This window comes from Galeopterus variegatus, unplaced genomic scaffold (genome assembly GCF_000696425.1).
Source record: "Galeopterus variegatus unplaced genomic scaffold, G_variegatus-3.0.2 Scaffold224, whole genome shotgun sequence".
Classification (NCBI taxonomy): Eukaryota; Metazoa; Chordata; class Mammalia; order Dermoptera; family Cynocephalidae; genus Galeopterus; species Galeopterus variegatus.
This window is the reverse complement of record NW_007726335.1, coordinates 31,777-43,418: the sequence shown is the minus strand read 5'-3', so window position 1 is coordinate 43,418 and position 11,642 is coordinate 31,777. Positions and strand designations below refer to the sequence as shown.

General features: G+C 54.4%; 2 protein-coding genes across 2 annotated transcripts in view; one reads left to right on the top strand and one right to left on the bottom strand.

Moving 5' to 3' along the window:
• Positions 1–7,177, top strand: part of KRT7 (keratin 7) — a 14,635-nt gene extending 7,458 nt beyond the window's left edge. Inside the window, exons 6-9 of the mRNA XM_008566149.1 lie at positions 820–945; positions 3,686–3,906; positions 6,438–6,472; positions 6,868–7,177. Of these exons, the coding sequence (XP_008564371.1) occupies positions 820–945; positions 3,686–3,906; positions 6,438–6,472; positions 6,868–7,031 (546 nt within the window). The 3' untranslated portion in view covers positions 7,032–7,177. The remainder of the gene's footprint in view (positions 1–819; positions 946–3,685; positions 3,907–6,437; positions 6,473–6,867) is intronic.
• A 1,108-nt stretch (positions 7,178–8,285) lies between these two features.
• LOC103585220 (keratin, type II cuticular Hb1-like) overlaps positions 8,286–11,642 on the bottom strand; it is a 9,600-nt gene continuing 6,243 nt past the window's right edge. The window contains exons 6-9 of the mRNA XM_008566127.1: positions 10,567–10,692; positions 9,623–9,843; positions 9,388–9,419; positions 8,286–8,944 (exon numbers count right to left, since the gene is read on the bottom strand). Coding sequence (XP_008564349.1) covers positions 8,769–8,944; positions 9,388–9,419; positions 9,623–9,843; positions 10,567–10,692 — 555 coding nt within the window. The 3' untranslated portion in view covers positions 8,286–8,768. The remainder of the gene's footprint in view (positions 8,945–9,387; positions 9,420–9,622; positions 9,844–10,566; positions 10,693–11,642) is intronic.

Sequence of the window (11,642 nt, the reverse complement as noted above, 5' to 3'; positions counted from 1 at the left end):
GGGGGGCGGGGGGGGGTCTGCACGGGGGCGCCGACCCCGGGGCGGGGGCGCCGCCGCGCTTCCCAAGCGGCGCACTATCCAGTGCGCCACCGGGCCGGCCTATTATCCCCATTTTAAAGATGAGGAAACTGAGGCACAGAGAGGTTACGTAATTTGCCTAAATCTTTGCAGCTAGTAGACAGAAGAGCAGGGACTAGATCCTAAGTTGTAGGAATCCAGACCTGGGAGGCTTAAATATGGCACATACTTCATGGAGGTCAGACAGCCAAGGGTGAAGGCGCTGAGGGAATGAGAGGGCACTCTGGGGTAATCCAGCATTCCTGGAGAAGGGAGCCGAAGGCAAAGACTGAAAGCAGGTATACCAACAGGGAGACCTGGGTTCAGTCCCTTGTCTGACATTGACTTGCTGTGTGATCCCTGGATGGTGTTTTCCCTTCTTTGGGACTCACTCCCCTCATCTGTGAAATGGGGAATGCTGGTGAGGCGGTTGTTGTGCAGGCGAGGGCCTCAGACTCTCAATGATTCTCCAGCATTAGGACCTGGTGGGAGCAGGAAGAACCCTAGGGTCTGTGGGGATGGGCCTGGTGAGCCTTCCCTGCCCTGCCTGCCCTGCCTGTCCTAGCTGGGAAGAGACTGAACCCTTTCCCCGCTGCAGCTCAATAGTCTGGCCTCCCGGCATTGGGTGAAGATTGCCGGGAGCCAGACTGTCCTTCCTTGGAAATATAAGCTGGGAGGGGCCTTCCTTGTATGGAAAGAGGGACGAGTCACCTGCAACCATTGCCTACCCCCCTTCCATGCTTCTCTGTGTGGCCCCTCCAGTTTGAGACCCTCCAGGCCCAGGCTGGGAAGCACGGGGACAACCTCCGGAATACCCGGAATGAGATTGCGGAGATGAACCGGGCCATCCAGAGGCTGCAGGCTGAGATTGACAACATCAAGAACCAGGTGGGGACAAGCCCTTTCCCTTGCTCCTGCCTGTTTGGGGCATGTGAAGGGCAGCCAGATGAGGCCAAGCTCAGGGTGAGCAGCAGGAGGCTGGAGGGAGGGTGTTGGTCCTGTCCTCCCAGGCCGGAGCTGGTGAGCTCACTTCTCATGCCCACTTGTGAGATCTCTAGGACAGAATGTTCTTGGCCAGGTCCTGGCATGGGGCTACTGGGAGGAGAAGAGTCCTGCCTGGCATAGAGCCTGTGGAGGGAGCCTCAGGCTGGCCGGCCAGAGAAGAACCACCATTAGTTACCGCACCGGTACTGAGCACTCTGCTTGCACCTAGCTCTGGGTGCAGGAGGCTGTACCTGGGAACTCACAGTCCATAGGGGAGACAGAGGCCACAGAAACCCTTACTATGTCTCCCAAAGCCCCTGACCTTGTTTCCCATGACTCCCCTCACTCACTCTGCTCAGCCACGCTAACCCACTTCCTGTATTTTGCATTTGCCAAGCATGTACATGCTTCAGGGCCTTTGCACTTGGTGTTCCCTCCACCTGGAATGTGGTTCTCCCAGCTCTGTCCACGGCTGTCCCATTCTCATCCTTGGGGTTTAGGACAGAGACCCCTTTTCAGAGGTGGCTTCCTTGACCACACAGCTACTGTATCGGCAGCCTGTCTGCGGTTGTTTGAAGTACCTATCATTCTCTGAAATGTCTGTCTTATTAGTTAAGTTATTGACTGTCCCCACCTCCACTGGAATAAACAGATGTCTTGAGAGCAGGGACCCTGTCTGTCTGGGTCACTGCCCCTACCTTCCAGTACCTGGCATATGGTAGGGGCATGGATCTCAGATGAGAGACTGACTGTGTGGATGCAATTTGCTGGGAGCAGGGATGGGGGTGTTGATGAGGGAAGGTCCCCCAGCCCTTGCTGAGGCACAGGTGTGGACAGGCAGTTGTCTGCAGTGGGGAGGGAGCTGCTTCGCAGATGAGCTGGGGGGTTGGAGGTGTGAGGTGGGGTGATTTACCCAGAAGTGTCCTCCCCTTGGAGCCCTGTGGGCCTGTTTACAGGAGGCTGGAGGCCGCCTCCTGGCACTGATGCAGGGCCATGAATCACCCCATAAAGTGGGCCAGCTTCCAGGCCAAGAGGGGAGACACAGAATAATGAATGGCAGTTTCCCAAACCCTGAAGCCTCTGCCACATCCGGTTCTCCTCTCACACAACAGGGCAGATCCAGACCCTGGAGTTGGGGTGTCTGCCACCATCAAGGGACCTCAAGAGGGGCTGGAAGGGACCTCCAGAGGCAGTGGGATGGCCTGGCCTGGGGCCACCAGTGTGACAGACCAGGACACTGAGCGGTGGCCAAGGGGCAGAGAGGCAAGTGCCTCAGCTGAGGAAGAGGATCCAAGGGCAGAGAGTGGTCAGTGAGAAGGGAGGAGGAGAAGCCTGGGCTAGGGGATGGGGATGTCTGAGCTGAATGAGGTGAGCCCTGGGACTAGACAGGCTCCTGGTAGTGGGGGATGAGCCAGAAGCAGAGGGAACTCTAAGGCCAGGCAGGAAGTGGCAGCTGCTCCAGGCAGATGCAGGTCCATGGGAACCAGACTGTTATGGAGACCCCAAAGAGCCATTTGCTCGCCACTCAATAGCCAATAATTGAGAGACAAGTGTTGGTGTAAGGAAAGGTAGCCTTTAATCAGGAAGCCGGCAGCCTGGGGAAATGGAGGACTTATGTCTCAAAGACCGCCTCTGCCTCTCCCAGGTTTGCCAAAGAATTTTATAGGGGTCTGTGGTAGAAAATTGATTCATGGTGACCAAGTGGGGACATGCAGACATGCTTGAGTGTTTCAGATAATCATTAAGGAACTTCCCAGGTGGGAGTTTACTAGAGCCGTACTTCATTCTCTATGGGCAGGTTAGTAAGTTAGTAAGGAATGGCCATCTGGGTTAATAATTTTTCTCTAATTATTTGTGTACAGTGTGAGAGCAAGAGTTATCATGTTCTGGCAATTAGCTGCAGGCTGTATGCTTTGGGTAACAGGAGAGAACAAGTTTTTAAATTCAAAAGTTTAACAAAATGGAGTTACTTCTGTTCAGGCTGTTACAAGACAATCTTTACCCAAACCCATGGGCTATGGCTTATCCACCCCATGGCATCAGGGGGAGCCTAGTAGGGTCTCTCTGCTCCAAGCACCCCTGTTCTGGGCCTGTTCCTAACTGATTTCTGTTTTTAAGGTAGTTTCTGGTCCTTGCCAGCTGCTTGACACTTGGGGACTCAGCTAGGATCCCATGCATTGGAGCTCCTCCAGCTGAGGGCTGGGGCTGGGGGACTGGGCATTTGTGAATCCTATTAGCAATTTTTAGTAATAGTAATCATAATAGCATTTATTAAGTACTTGCTGTGTGCTAGACATTGTGCTCAGGGTTTCTTGTGTATTATCTCATTTCATCCTTGCAATATCCCTGTAAGGGAGAAACTGTGATCATTGCTCTTTCAGAAGAGGGGAGACTTTGGCACAGAAGGGTTGATTTGCCCAACACCACATAGCTAGTAAGTGGCAGAGACAGAATTGGAACCTAGGCATTGGATATCCAAACCCATGGGTCTAACCTTAGGATTCCCTGGTACTTAGGGGAGTAGGTGGTGCGCATGAAGCCACCTTAAGCAAGTTGCCCAGGTGTTCACTGCAGGATGGGCAGGCAGGAAGGCAGAGACTGGTGAGCCCTGTCCCCCAGCTCACAGCTCCACTAATGTCCACAGTGTGCCAAGCTGGAGGCCACCATCGCTGAGGCTGAGGAGCGTGGGGAGCTGGCACTCAAGGATGCCCATGCCAAGCAGGAGGAGCTGGAGGCTGCCCTGCAGCAGGCCAAGCAGGACATGGCACGGCAGCTGCGTGAGTACCAGGAGCTGATGAACATCAAGCTGGCCCTGGACATCGAGATCGCCACCTACCGCAAGCTGCTGGAGGGCGAGGAGAGCAGGTGAGGGGTGGGGAAGCTGGGAAGGGGATCCTGGGATTCAGAGGGGTTTGGGCCTGTCATTCATCCATCTCCAGGTATTTCCTGTGTCCCCCTCTGCTGCAGGGCACTGGGGGTGGGAGGTGTGGGGAGTGCAGAGCTGATGCTTGCTTCTTTGCCTTCAATGAGATGACCTTCTAGAAGGAAAGACCACGTGGTGTAAAGCTCAGTGGGAAAGTGAATAACCCCTTTGTGTGTGGGGGCAGGGTTATTTTATTTGATCCTCATTCAGGTAAGCAGGTCAGATAAATTATTGATTCCCTAGTCTACAGAGAGGAAAGCTGTTGTTTAGTTTTACTGATTCAGGGAACAGGGCCAGTCTGCAGTAAAGGTGTGCTGAGTCCTGGTCTAAGCATCTTCCATGACATGGGCTGCTTCTCACTACATAACTAAGTGCTAAATCATGTGGCATTGATGAATGTGTAGAGGAGGAGAGTTTCCTCCGACTCCAGAGATATTCAAATACTCACCTGTAGGCAGAGAGGAGGCAGGGATGGTTAGTCTTATAGGGAATTCTTCATATAAGACACAGCATCTCTGTCTATGAAGTTGAGGCTGTTCACATTAGGTTGCTGGATTCATTCAGTTAACAGACATGGCTGTAGAATTGCACCTTGAGGGAAGGTTAGGATTTGGAGAGGATGAGAGGCAACAGCGCTGGAAAAGCTTGGAAATAGGACTCTTCATTCTTGCCTTGTTAGAATCCAACATGGAGATAGATAATGTGTAAGAGAAGTTTCTGCCCTCAGGGTGGTTGCAGATGGGTTGAGCACTCAGAGACCAGTAACTTGCATTTGTAAAATGCTGAGTTTCGGAAAAAATCCTGTTCTCTTCTGAGCATTATTCCTGAAGGGCTGGGGAGAGAATATGGAGGATGAATGGAGAGGAGAGGAGGGGATTGGGGAATGAGGGAGCACTAGGGAAGAGTGCCTGGACGCTGGGAAGAGGGAGAGGAGATACAGTGCATCAGGATCTGAGCCCCTGTGCACTGACCTGCCTCTCTGGGTTGCCACCCTGCCTTCTTTGTGGGAAGAGAAATTGAACACCAAAGGCCTCTGGGAAAAGAGAAGCTGCTCTGGGCACAGGGCGGCTCCAGCCAAGTGCCTCTCTGCCCCCTCCTTTCCCCATGGGTGCAGGGCCCCCCTTTCTTCAGAACCTATACCCTAGGTCCCCTTCCTCACAGAAGTCAGAGCCGGGGGACCCTTGGAGTGGGACCTGATGAGGAGACCGAAGTTCAGAGATGGTCAGGTCACACAGCAAGCAGAGACATCCCCTTCTGTGACAGCCTACTCTCAGTCCAGGTTGCTGTAATCAGGCTTAGATCCTGGTTCTCTGAGAGGAGATGTTCCATCCCCACCCCTGGGGGACAAGGAGATGGACACCTTGCTTTTATCCTTTAACTCCTCAGCCCTTCCCAGGGGCAGATCCAGGATATGTGGTCCAGAAACTCATACAAATTGGGGGACCTTCCGTAAGAGTATAAAATAAAATTTAAAAAATTAGGCACAAAAATAAATACTTAGAGAAAAGAAAAATCACTCAAATCACTAGAGCCTTGGGCATTCAGGCCTCTTCCTTCTGAGTTCTTTAGGCATTGCACTAGAAATTCTTAGACTTGCTGCCTGATTGCAACCTGGGTCCTCCTCCTTACCCACAAGTGCTGGCAACTCCCAGCACTTGCAGGGGCTTTTTGAACAAGGAGCCTGGAAGCTTCCAGCAAACACATCATCTTGCCCTTGGCCTTTGCTCCACTCTCTTCCTGGGCTTAGGGCTACTCCCTCCACCAAAGTGAGGCCTCCCTTAAGTCCTGCAGAGCAAACTGATCCCCAAGGTCAGGGGCTTGGAGACAGTGGGGCTGTGAGTCACAAAACAAACACACCCATTTGTCTCCCACAGATTTTTAATTTCCACTGCAAGAACTGTTTCAGCCCCACAGGCTGCTTAAAGTCACCCCACCTTCCCCCTCTCTCCTCTGGAGTCCTTTAGTCAGTCAACAATTCACTAATTATTTCAACATATATTAAGCAATTGCTTTGCCAGGCCTTATGCTAGGGACTGAAGATACAAGGATCAGTAGGCTACAGACACTTTTAGGATTTTATGATCTGGTGAGGGAAGGCAGCCCTCTACATAAATAATAAGTACAGCTACCATTTACCTAATTCTGGGTGCCCAGGGCTTTAGGTAAATGTTATTTAATCCTCACAAACAAGCCCATGACCTTAGTCCTGTAGTTAGGCCCAATTGCAGGTAGGAAATGGAGGCTCTGAGACATTGCCCAAGGTAACGTGGCAGGTAGGTAGAAAGGCCTAAGTGAACTCTCCCTTCCCCAACTCTTCCTTGCTCAATTCACAACAAGGCTGGGGGCAGGCTGGAAGTGTGGGGACCAGAAGGAAAGCACAAGCACCCTGCTTGTTCCTGCCAGGGGGGTGCTGGGTGTGCTTCCCTCCAGTGTGAGGGAAGGGCTGCTCTCACAGTCTGTCCTCTGTCCCCAGGATGGCTGGAGATGGAGTGGGAGCCGTGAACATCTGTAAGTCCTTGGCTGTGGCCCATGGGGAGCACCCCCTGTACTGTCCAGACTAGGCTGGGTCTGGAGAATGGTAGACTGGCCCGAGGGCCCTGCTTGTGGGGTCTGGGAGCCTCCTTCTGTTCTATAGCTTTGGGTGGGTCCTGGAGCTCACATCCAGCCAGGCTCAATGGCCCTCGGGGGCAGGATGGGGCAGGGAGTGCCTGTGGAGCAGCTCCCACCACTGTCAGAGGCTCCTTTTGGGTTGGCCAGTGGAGGGGTGGGGGTGCGGGGTGAGAAGGTAGGGGTGTAGGAGAGGGGCATCTGTGGCAGGAGGGCAGGGGTAGAGTGAAAGAGAGAAGGGATGGGTCCCTGGTGGGAGGCCTCACACGAATGAGCCCTCCTCCCTTCTCCCCCAGCTGTGGCGAATCCCATTGGTGGTGGTGGCAGTGGCAGCGGGCTGACCTTCGGGGGAACCATGGGCAGCAATGCCCTGAGCTTCTCTAACAGTGGGGGCCCTGGAGCCCTCAGGACCTATTCCATCAGGACCACATCTGCTGCCCGCAGGAGCACCCGAAACTGAGCCTCGGGTGTTGCCCACAGTCACAGGAGGACTCCCAGCCCTGCCTCTGCATCCCTGGTCCCAAGACTGTAAGATAGTCTGAAAAACAATGTCTGAGTAGCTTCAATAAAGCAGCCTCTTTCTGAGTGAGGCCTGGGTGATCCCCATGCCTGGCGCCTGTATCCTGGCTTCACTAGGCTGGGCAGGGTAGGGGACTGCAGAAAGCAGGGTCTGCCCTGATAACTAGGAGGCCTGTTGGGCAGGAGGCTGGGAAAGCACACGGTGCCTTGGGTTGCTGCTGTAAGGAACTGGACTCTTACCCAGTGTAAGGCTTGGCTTCCTCTCAGGCCTGGGGCTGATTCCAGTGTTTCTCCTAAGGAAGCCCAGAAAGGCCACAGGGAAACTCAGGCTCTGCCAGCAAGTGGGCACTGGAGTCCTCCCCTGCTGAGGGGGTGGGACGGCTGTTCACAAACCTCCCCCAATGTCCTGTGCTGTCAGAGTACATTCCTCTTGTGGTGAGAAGGCCACAAATGTTCAGCTGCCCCAGGCCTGGGTTTCGGGTGGCCCAGCCAACTCTCATGCCAGGTGCCCTCAGCACTTCCTGGTGCTGGGTCTGCCAGGCTCAGGGTTGGGCCAGGTCCTGGGGCCCTGGAGGGTGTGTGTTTCTGGGTGCCTGGATGCGGCTCTCTGTATCTGGTGTTCTATGGGGGTGATGGCGGTGGGAGGAGGTCTGTGTGTGTGTATGGGAGGGGGGTCCCAGAGTCTAGCTCCCTGGTAGGGAGTCTGTGCCTTGGTCCTTGGGCAGAGGAATGGGCTGTGCATCTGGATCCCTGGTGGTGGGGGAGGGGAGGAGGCCATCCGTGTGTTAAGTCTGTGCTTGATGGGACCTCTGTTAGGGTCTCTGATGTGGGGCTCTATATGTCTGTGTGAGTGTGTGGGGTGTTTTGTGTCAGGACCTGTGCATGTGGATATACCTCCCTGGTGAACAGCAGCACATATTGTGGGCACTGGGGAGGAGGTGGGAGGTCTCCACCCAAGGTGTCAGGAGGTCCAGGCCCTTCCCATCCTGGCTAAGGCTCCTCCGTTGCCCTTCCAGCTCCTCCTTGTGGTTCTGTGTGTCTGGGTTTGGGGGCTGTCGGCTTTGGGATGTGTGTGCAGGGGAAGGGGGAGGGTACCCATAGACAGCCCTCCCTTCCTCCATCGCCTCACACCAGGTGACACCTGGGCGGGAAGGCATCGACAAATGGGAGATTCTCAGGGCACATTATATGTGACCGACAGTGAGCTTTATTGGAAAGGTGGAGACCAAGCACGAGGGAGAGGCAGCCTAGGCAGCCGCGGAAGTTTGCTCCCTGGAAGACGCTGCCTGTCACTGCACGTGGGGTCAGAAGGTAGGGGAGGTACAGCGCACAGCAAGTCCACACGCGAGGGGCCCCGGGGCCAGTCTGTCCCTCAGAAGCCACAGGCGTCCAAGCCCCCCCGAGCAGCCTGAGTCTGGGTGGATCTTTGTCCAGAGCTGCGAGAAAAGCTGTCATTTGGTTACTTGGGGCCGGCGGAGAGCTGCCAGACCTACGGGCGAGGAGTCCGGCCCCCTGGGAAAAATCAAGCCACCAAGTGGGGAGACGGGGTGCAAAACGGTAAGGCGCGCGGCAAGGTGGGCTGGTCGGGCCACTGGTCCGGGTACCTTCAGAGCTCTGGGGCCGCCCTGGAGGAAGGGACCGTGGGCTCGTGGAGCAGCGTCTTTCCAAAGCAGAGGCACTAAGCGAACCGCACGGAGCGGCCGCTGCCGCAGCCCTGGCCGCAGGGCGCGCACATACCGGTGCTCACCGCCAAGTTCCCGCTGCAGGGGGCGCTGCAGGCACTGCCCGTCACAGGCCGGGAGCCCGACACGCAGAGGTCCCCGCACACGACCCCACCGCGGGAGCTGCTGACACCTGCGGGAGGAGGACGGGCTTAGTCTCTACCAGCCGGCTAGAGCCCCCTTCTCTTGCTCTTAGATCCTCCCCTCCATGTCTATCCGCTCCCCCTCAAACACCCTCCCACCTGGGCACTCCTTCCTGCAGTCTAAACTCAAGCATCCTGATACACTGTTAGCTCAGCCCCTCCCTATAGGCCCCACACTCTCTTTTCTTTGAGTCTGCAAACTGGCCAATGCTGGATTACTGTTTAGTAAGGGAAGTTCTTTTTGGAACCCAGCCATACCTATTCATTGAGTAATTGCCTATGGCTGTGGCTGCTTTTACATTACAAGGACAGAGTAGTTGAAACACAGATAGCTTGGCCCACAGACAATATTTACCACCGGCTCTTTAAGAAAAAGTTTGCCTGCCTGGAACCCCAAGCCCTTATTTCAGAACACACAATATAGATTACTTACAGACATTTACAGCACCAATGCCCTCACACAACCTGTGGGGAGAGCAAAGAGGCAGAAATTAGTCACTGGAGCAAACCTGATGAAATCTGTTAACCTGTAAATTCCCTCCTCCAAGTAATGTTGATACACATTAGATGTAATAATATGCAAATATGCTCCTGGCTCTTGAAGCACTGCAGCACTACATGGGGGGGGGGGATTGAAGAGACACACTCCACACAGGTGTGGTCCTCACCTCTGCTCCTCGCCCTCCAGCAGGCGCCTGTAGGTGGCGATCTCGATGTCCAGGCCCAGCTTGGAGTTCATCACCTCCTGGTACTCCTTGAGCAGGCAGGCCATGTCCTGCTTGGCCTTCTGCAGGGCACCCTCCAGCTCAGCCAGCTTGCAGCGGGCATCGCTGAGGGCCGACTCACCCTGCTGCTCTGACTGGGTCACAGCAGCCTCCAGCTTGGAGTTCTGGGAAGCAGGGGAGGGTTATTAAGGGTCCCTGTTCTAGATTTCAGGTTAGAGGTCAGACATCCACTGACCATTGACTAGCAGAGGAAGGGGCCTTACCCATTTGTTAGGTCAGAGATTGCAAATTAGTGCTCCCAGGAATGTTGGCATAGAGCCTTCAGTATTGGAAATGTAACAAAAATGCAGATTCCTGGCTTCTTTTGAAAGATCAGAGGATCTGGCCACACTGTACTTGCATTTCTGTGTGGCCTGCATCAGTTGGATCTGGTTAGCTCTACCCATTATGCTTTCTAGTTTGCCACAGTCCCTACCACATCCTAAAGCCTTGGGAACAGCCTGCTTCACTCATGTACTAACATCTGTTGATTTGAGTGAGTGATCACTGACCGAGAACAATGGGCCATACAGGTTAAATGGCTTTCCCAAGTACATGGTGAATTAGTGGCAAAGCTGGTTTGAGAGCCCAGGTTTCATGCCCCTCAGACTGGTGCTATCTCCTCAGTCCCTTTCTGCCGTCTAGACCAGCAAAGCCCTTTTCATCTCATTCCCTCTACACTGCTCCCCCACCTATATTCAGCAAGAACAGAGAGCATCTTCTGTGGAGGAGACTATCCTCCACCTTAATCCTTTCCCCCCACACTGGCAAGGTGTCTAAATTAAATCCTCTGCTATAGGCTAAGCCCACAGTCTTCCTACGCTGAGGGGTGGGCCGGGCTCCTGTACCTGGCACTTGGCGTTCTCCACCTCGGCCGTCAGCCTCTGGATCATGCGGTTCAGCTCATTGATCTCCTCCTTGGTGCGGCGCAGGGTCTCTCCGTGCCGGATCACCGTGGCCTTCATCTCCTCGCACTGGGGGGAAGCACAGATGCTCATGAGGCTCAGGGTGGGACCTCACACCCACTCAGAACACCAGGGAGGAGTGTGCAGGTTGTTAGTGCTCAGCCTGTGCTACCACACTTGGCAGTCCTGCCCTGCCACCCCAACCCCAGAGAGGCAGCCCTTCTCTTACCATCCCTGGGGATCTGAATCTCCACACAAAAGAAGCTTTTTCTAGTAGAGACTTTGCATCCCTCCCACTGCTGTGTCTAGGAGGCAGGTGTCCTGTGCCGCTCACCTTGCTGCGGTACCAGGACTCAGCCTCAGCACGACTGCGGCTGGCAACATCGTCATACTGAGCCTTGATCTCAGCAACGACGCAGTCCATATTCAGGTCCCGGCTGTTGTCCATCTTGACAATGACTGAGGTGTCTGAGATGTGGGCTTGGAGAACACGGATCTCCTGTGGGGCCAACAGCCAGTGCATTTGGTTTTGATGCCTGATCTGAGCCATATGCTACCCCTTTGGGGGCAGTGTCCACTCCCTGGAGGGATGTTACATGACTCCCACCTGCGCCGCCTTCATTCATACATAGGTTCATTATAAAGCAACAAGGCTGGAAGGGGCCCTAGATGTCATCTGGGAATAGCCTCTGACTTAACAGATGGGAAAACTAAGGTCCAGAGTGTGAAAAAGGCCTGACCCAAAGTCACCCAGCTGGGGAACTGGGTTTGAATGCCAGGACCAGTAATTAGTCTACTACTTAGGAGCCTTTCCCATCTGGGAATCCACCCGCCCCCCCACCTCACATACACACCTTCATATCTGTCTGTGACCGACACACAGATCAGTGCACAGGCACGCACATTCCAACACACAGAGCTGCTCACAGACACAGCAGCCCCAAACACGATATACTCCATATTCCTCACACACGTGAATGTGGATGTGGCCTAGGCACATGCAAACCCATAACGGGGAT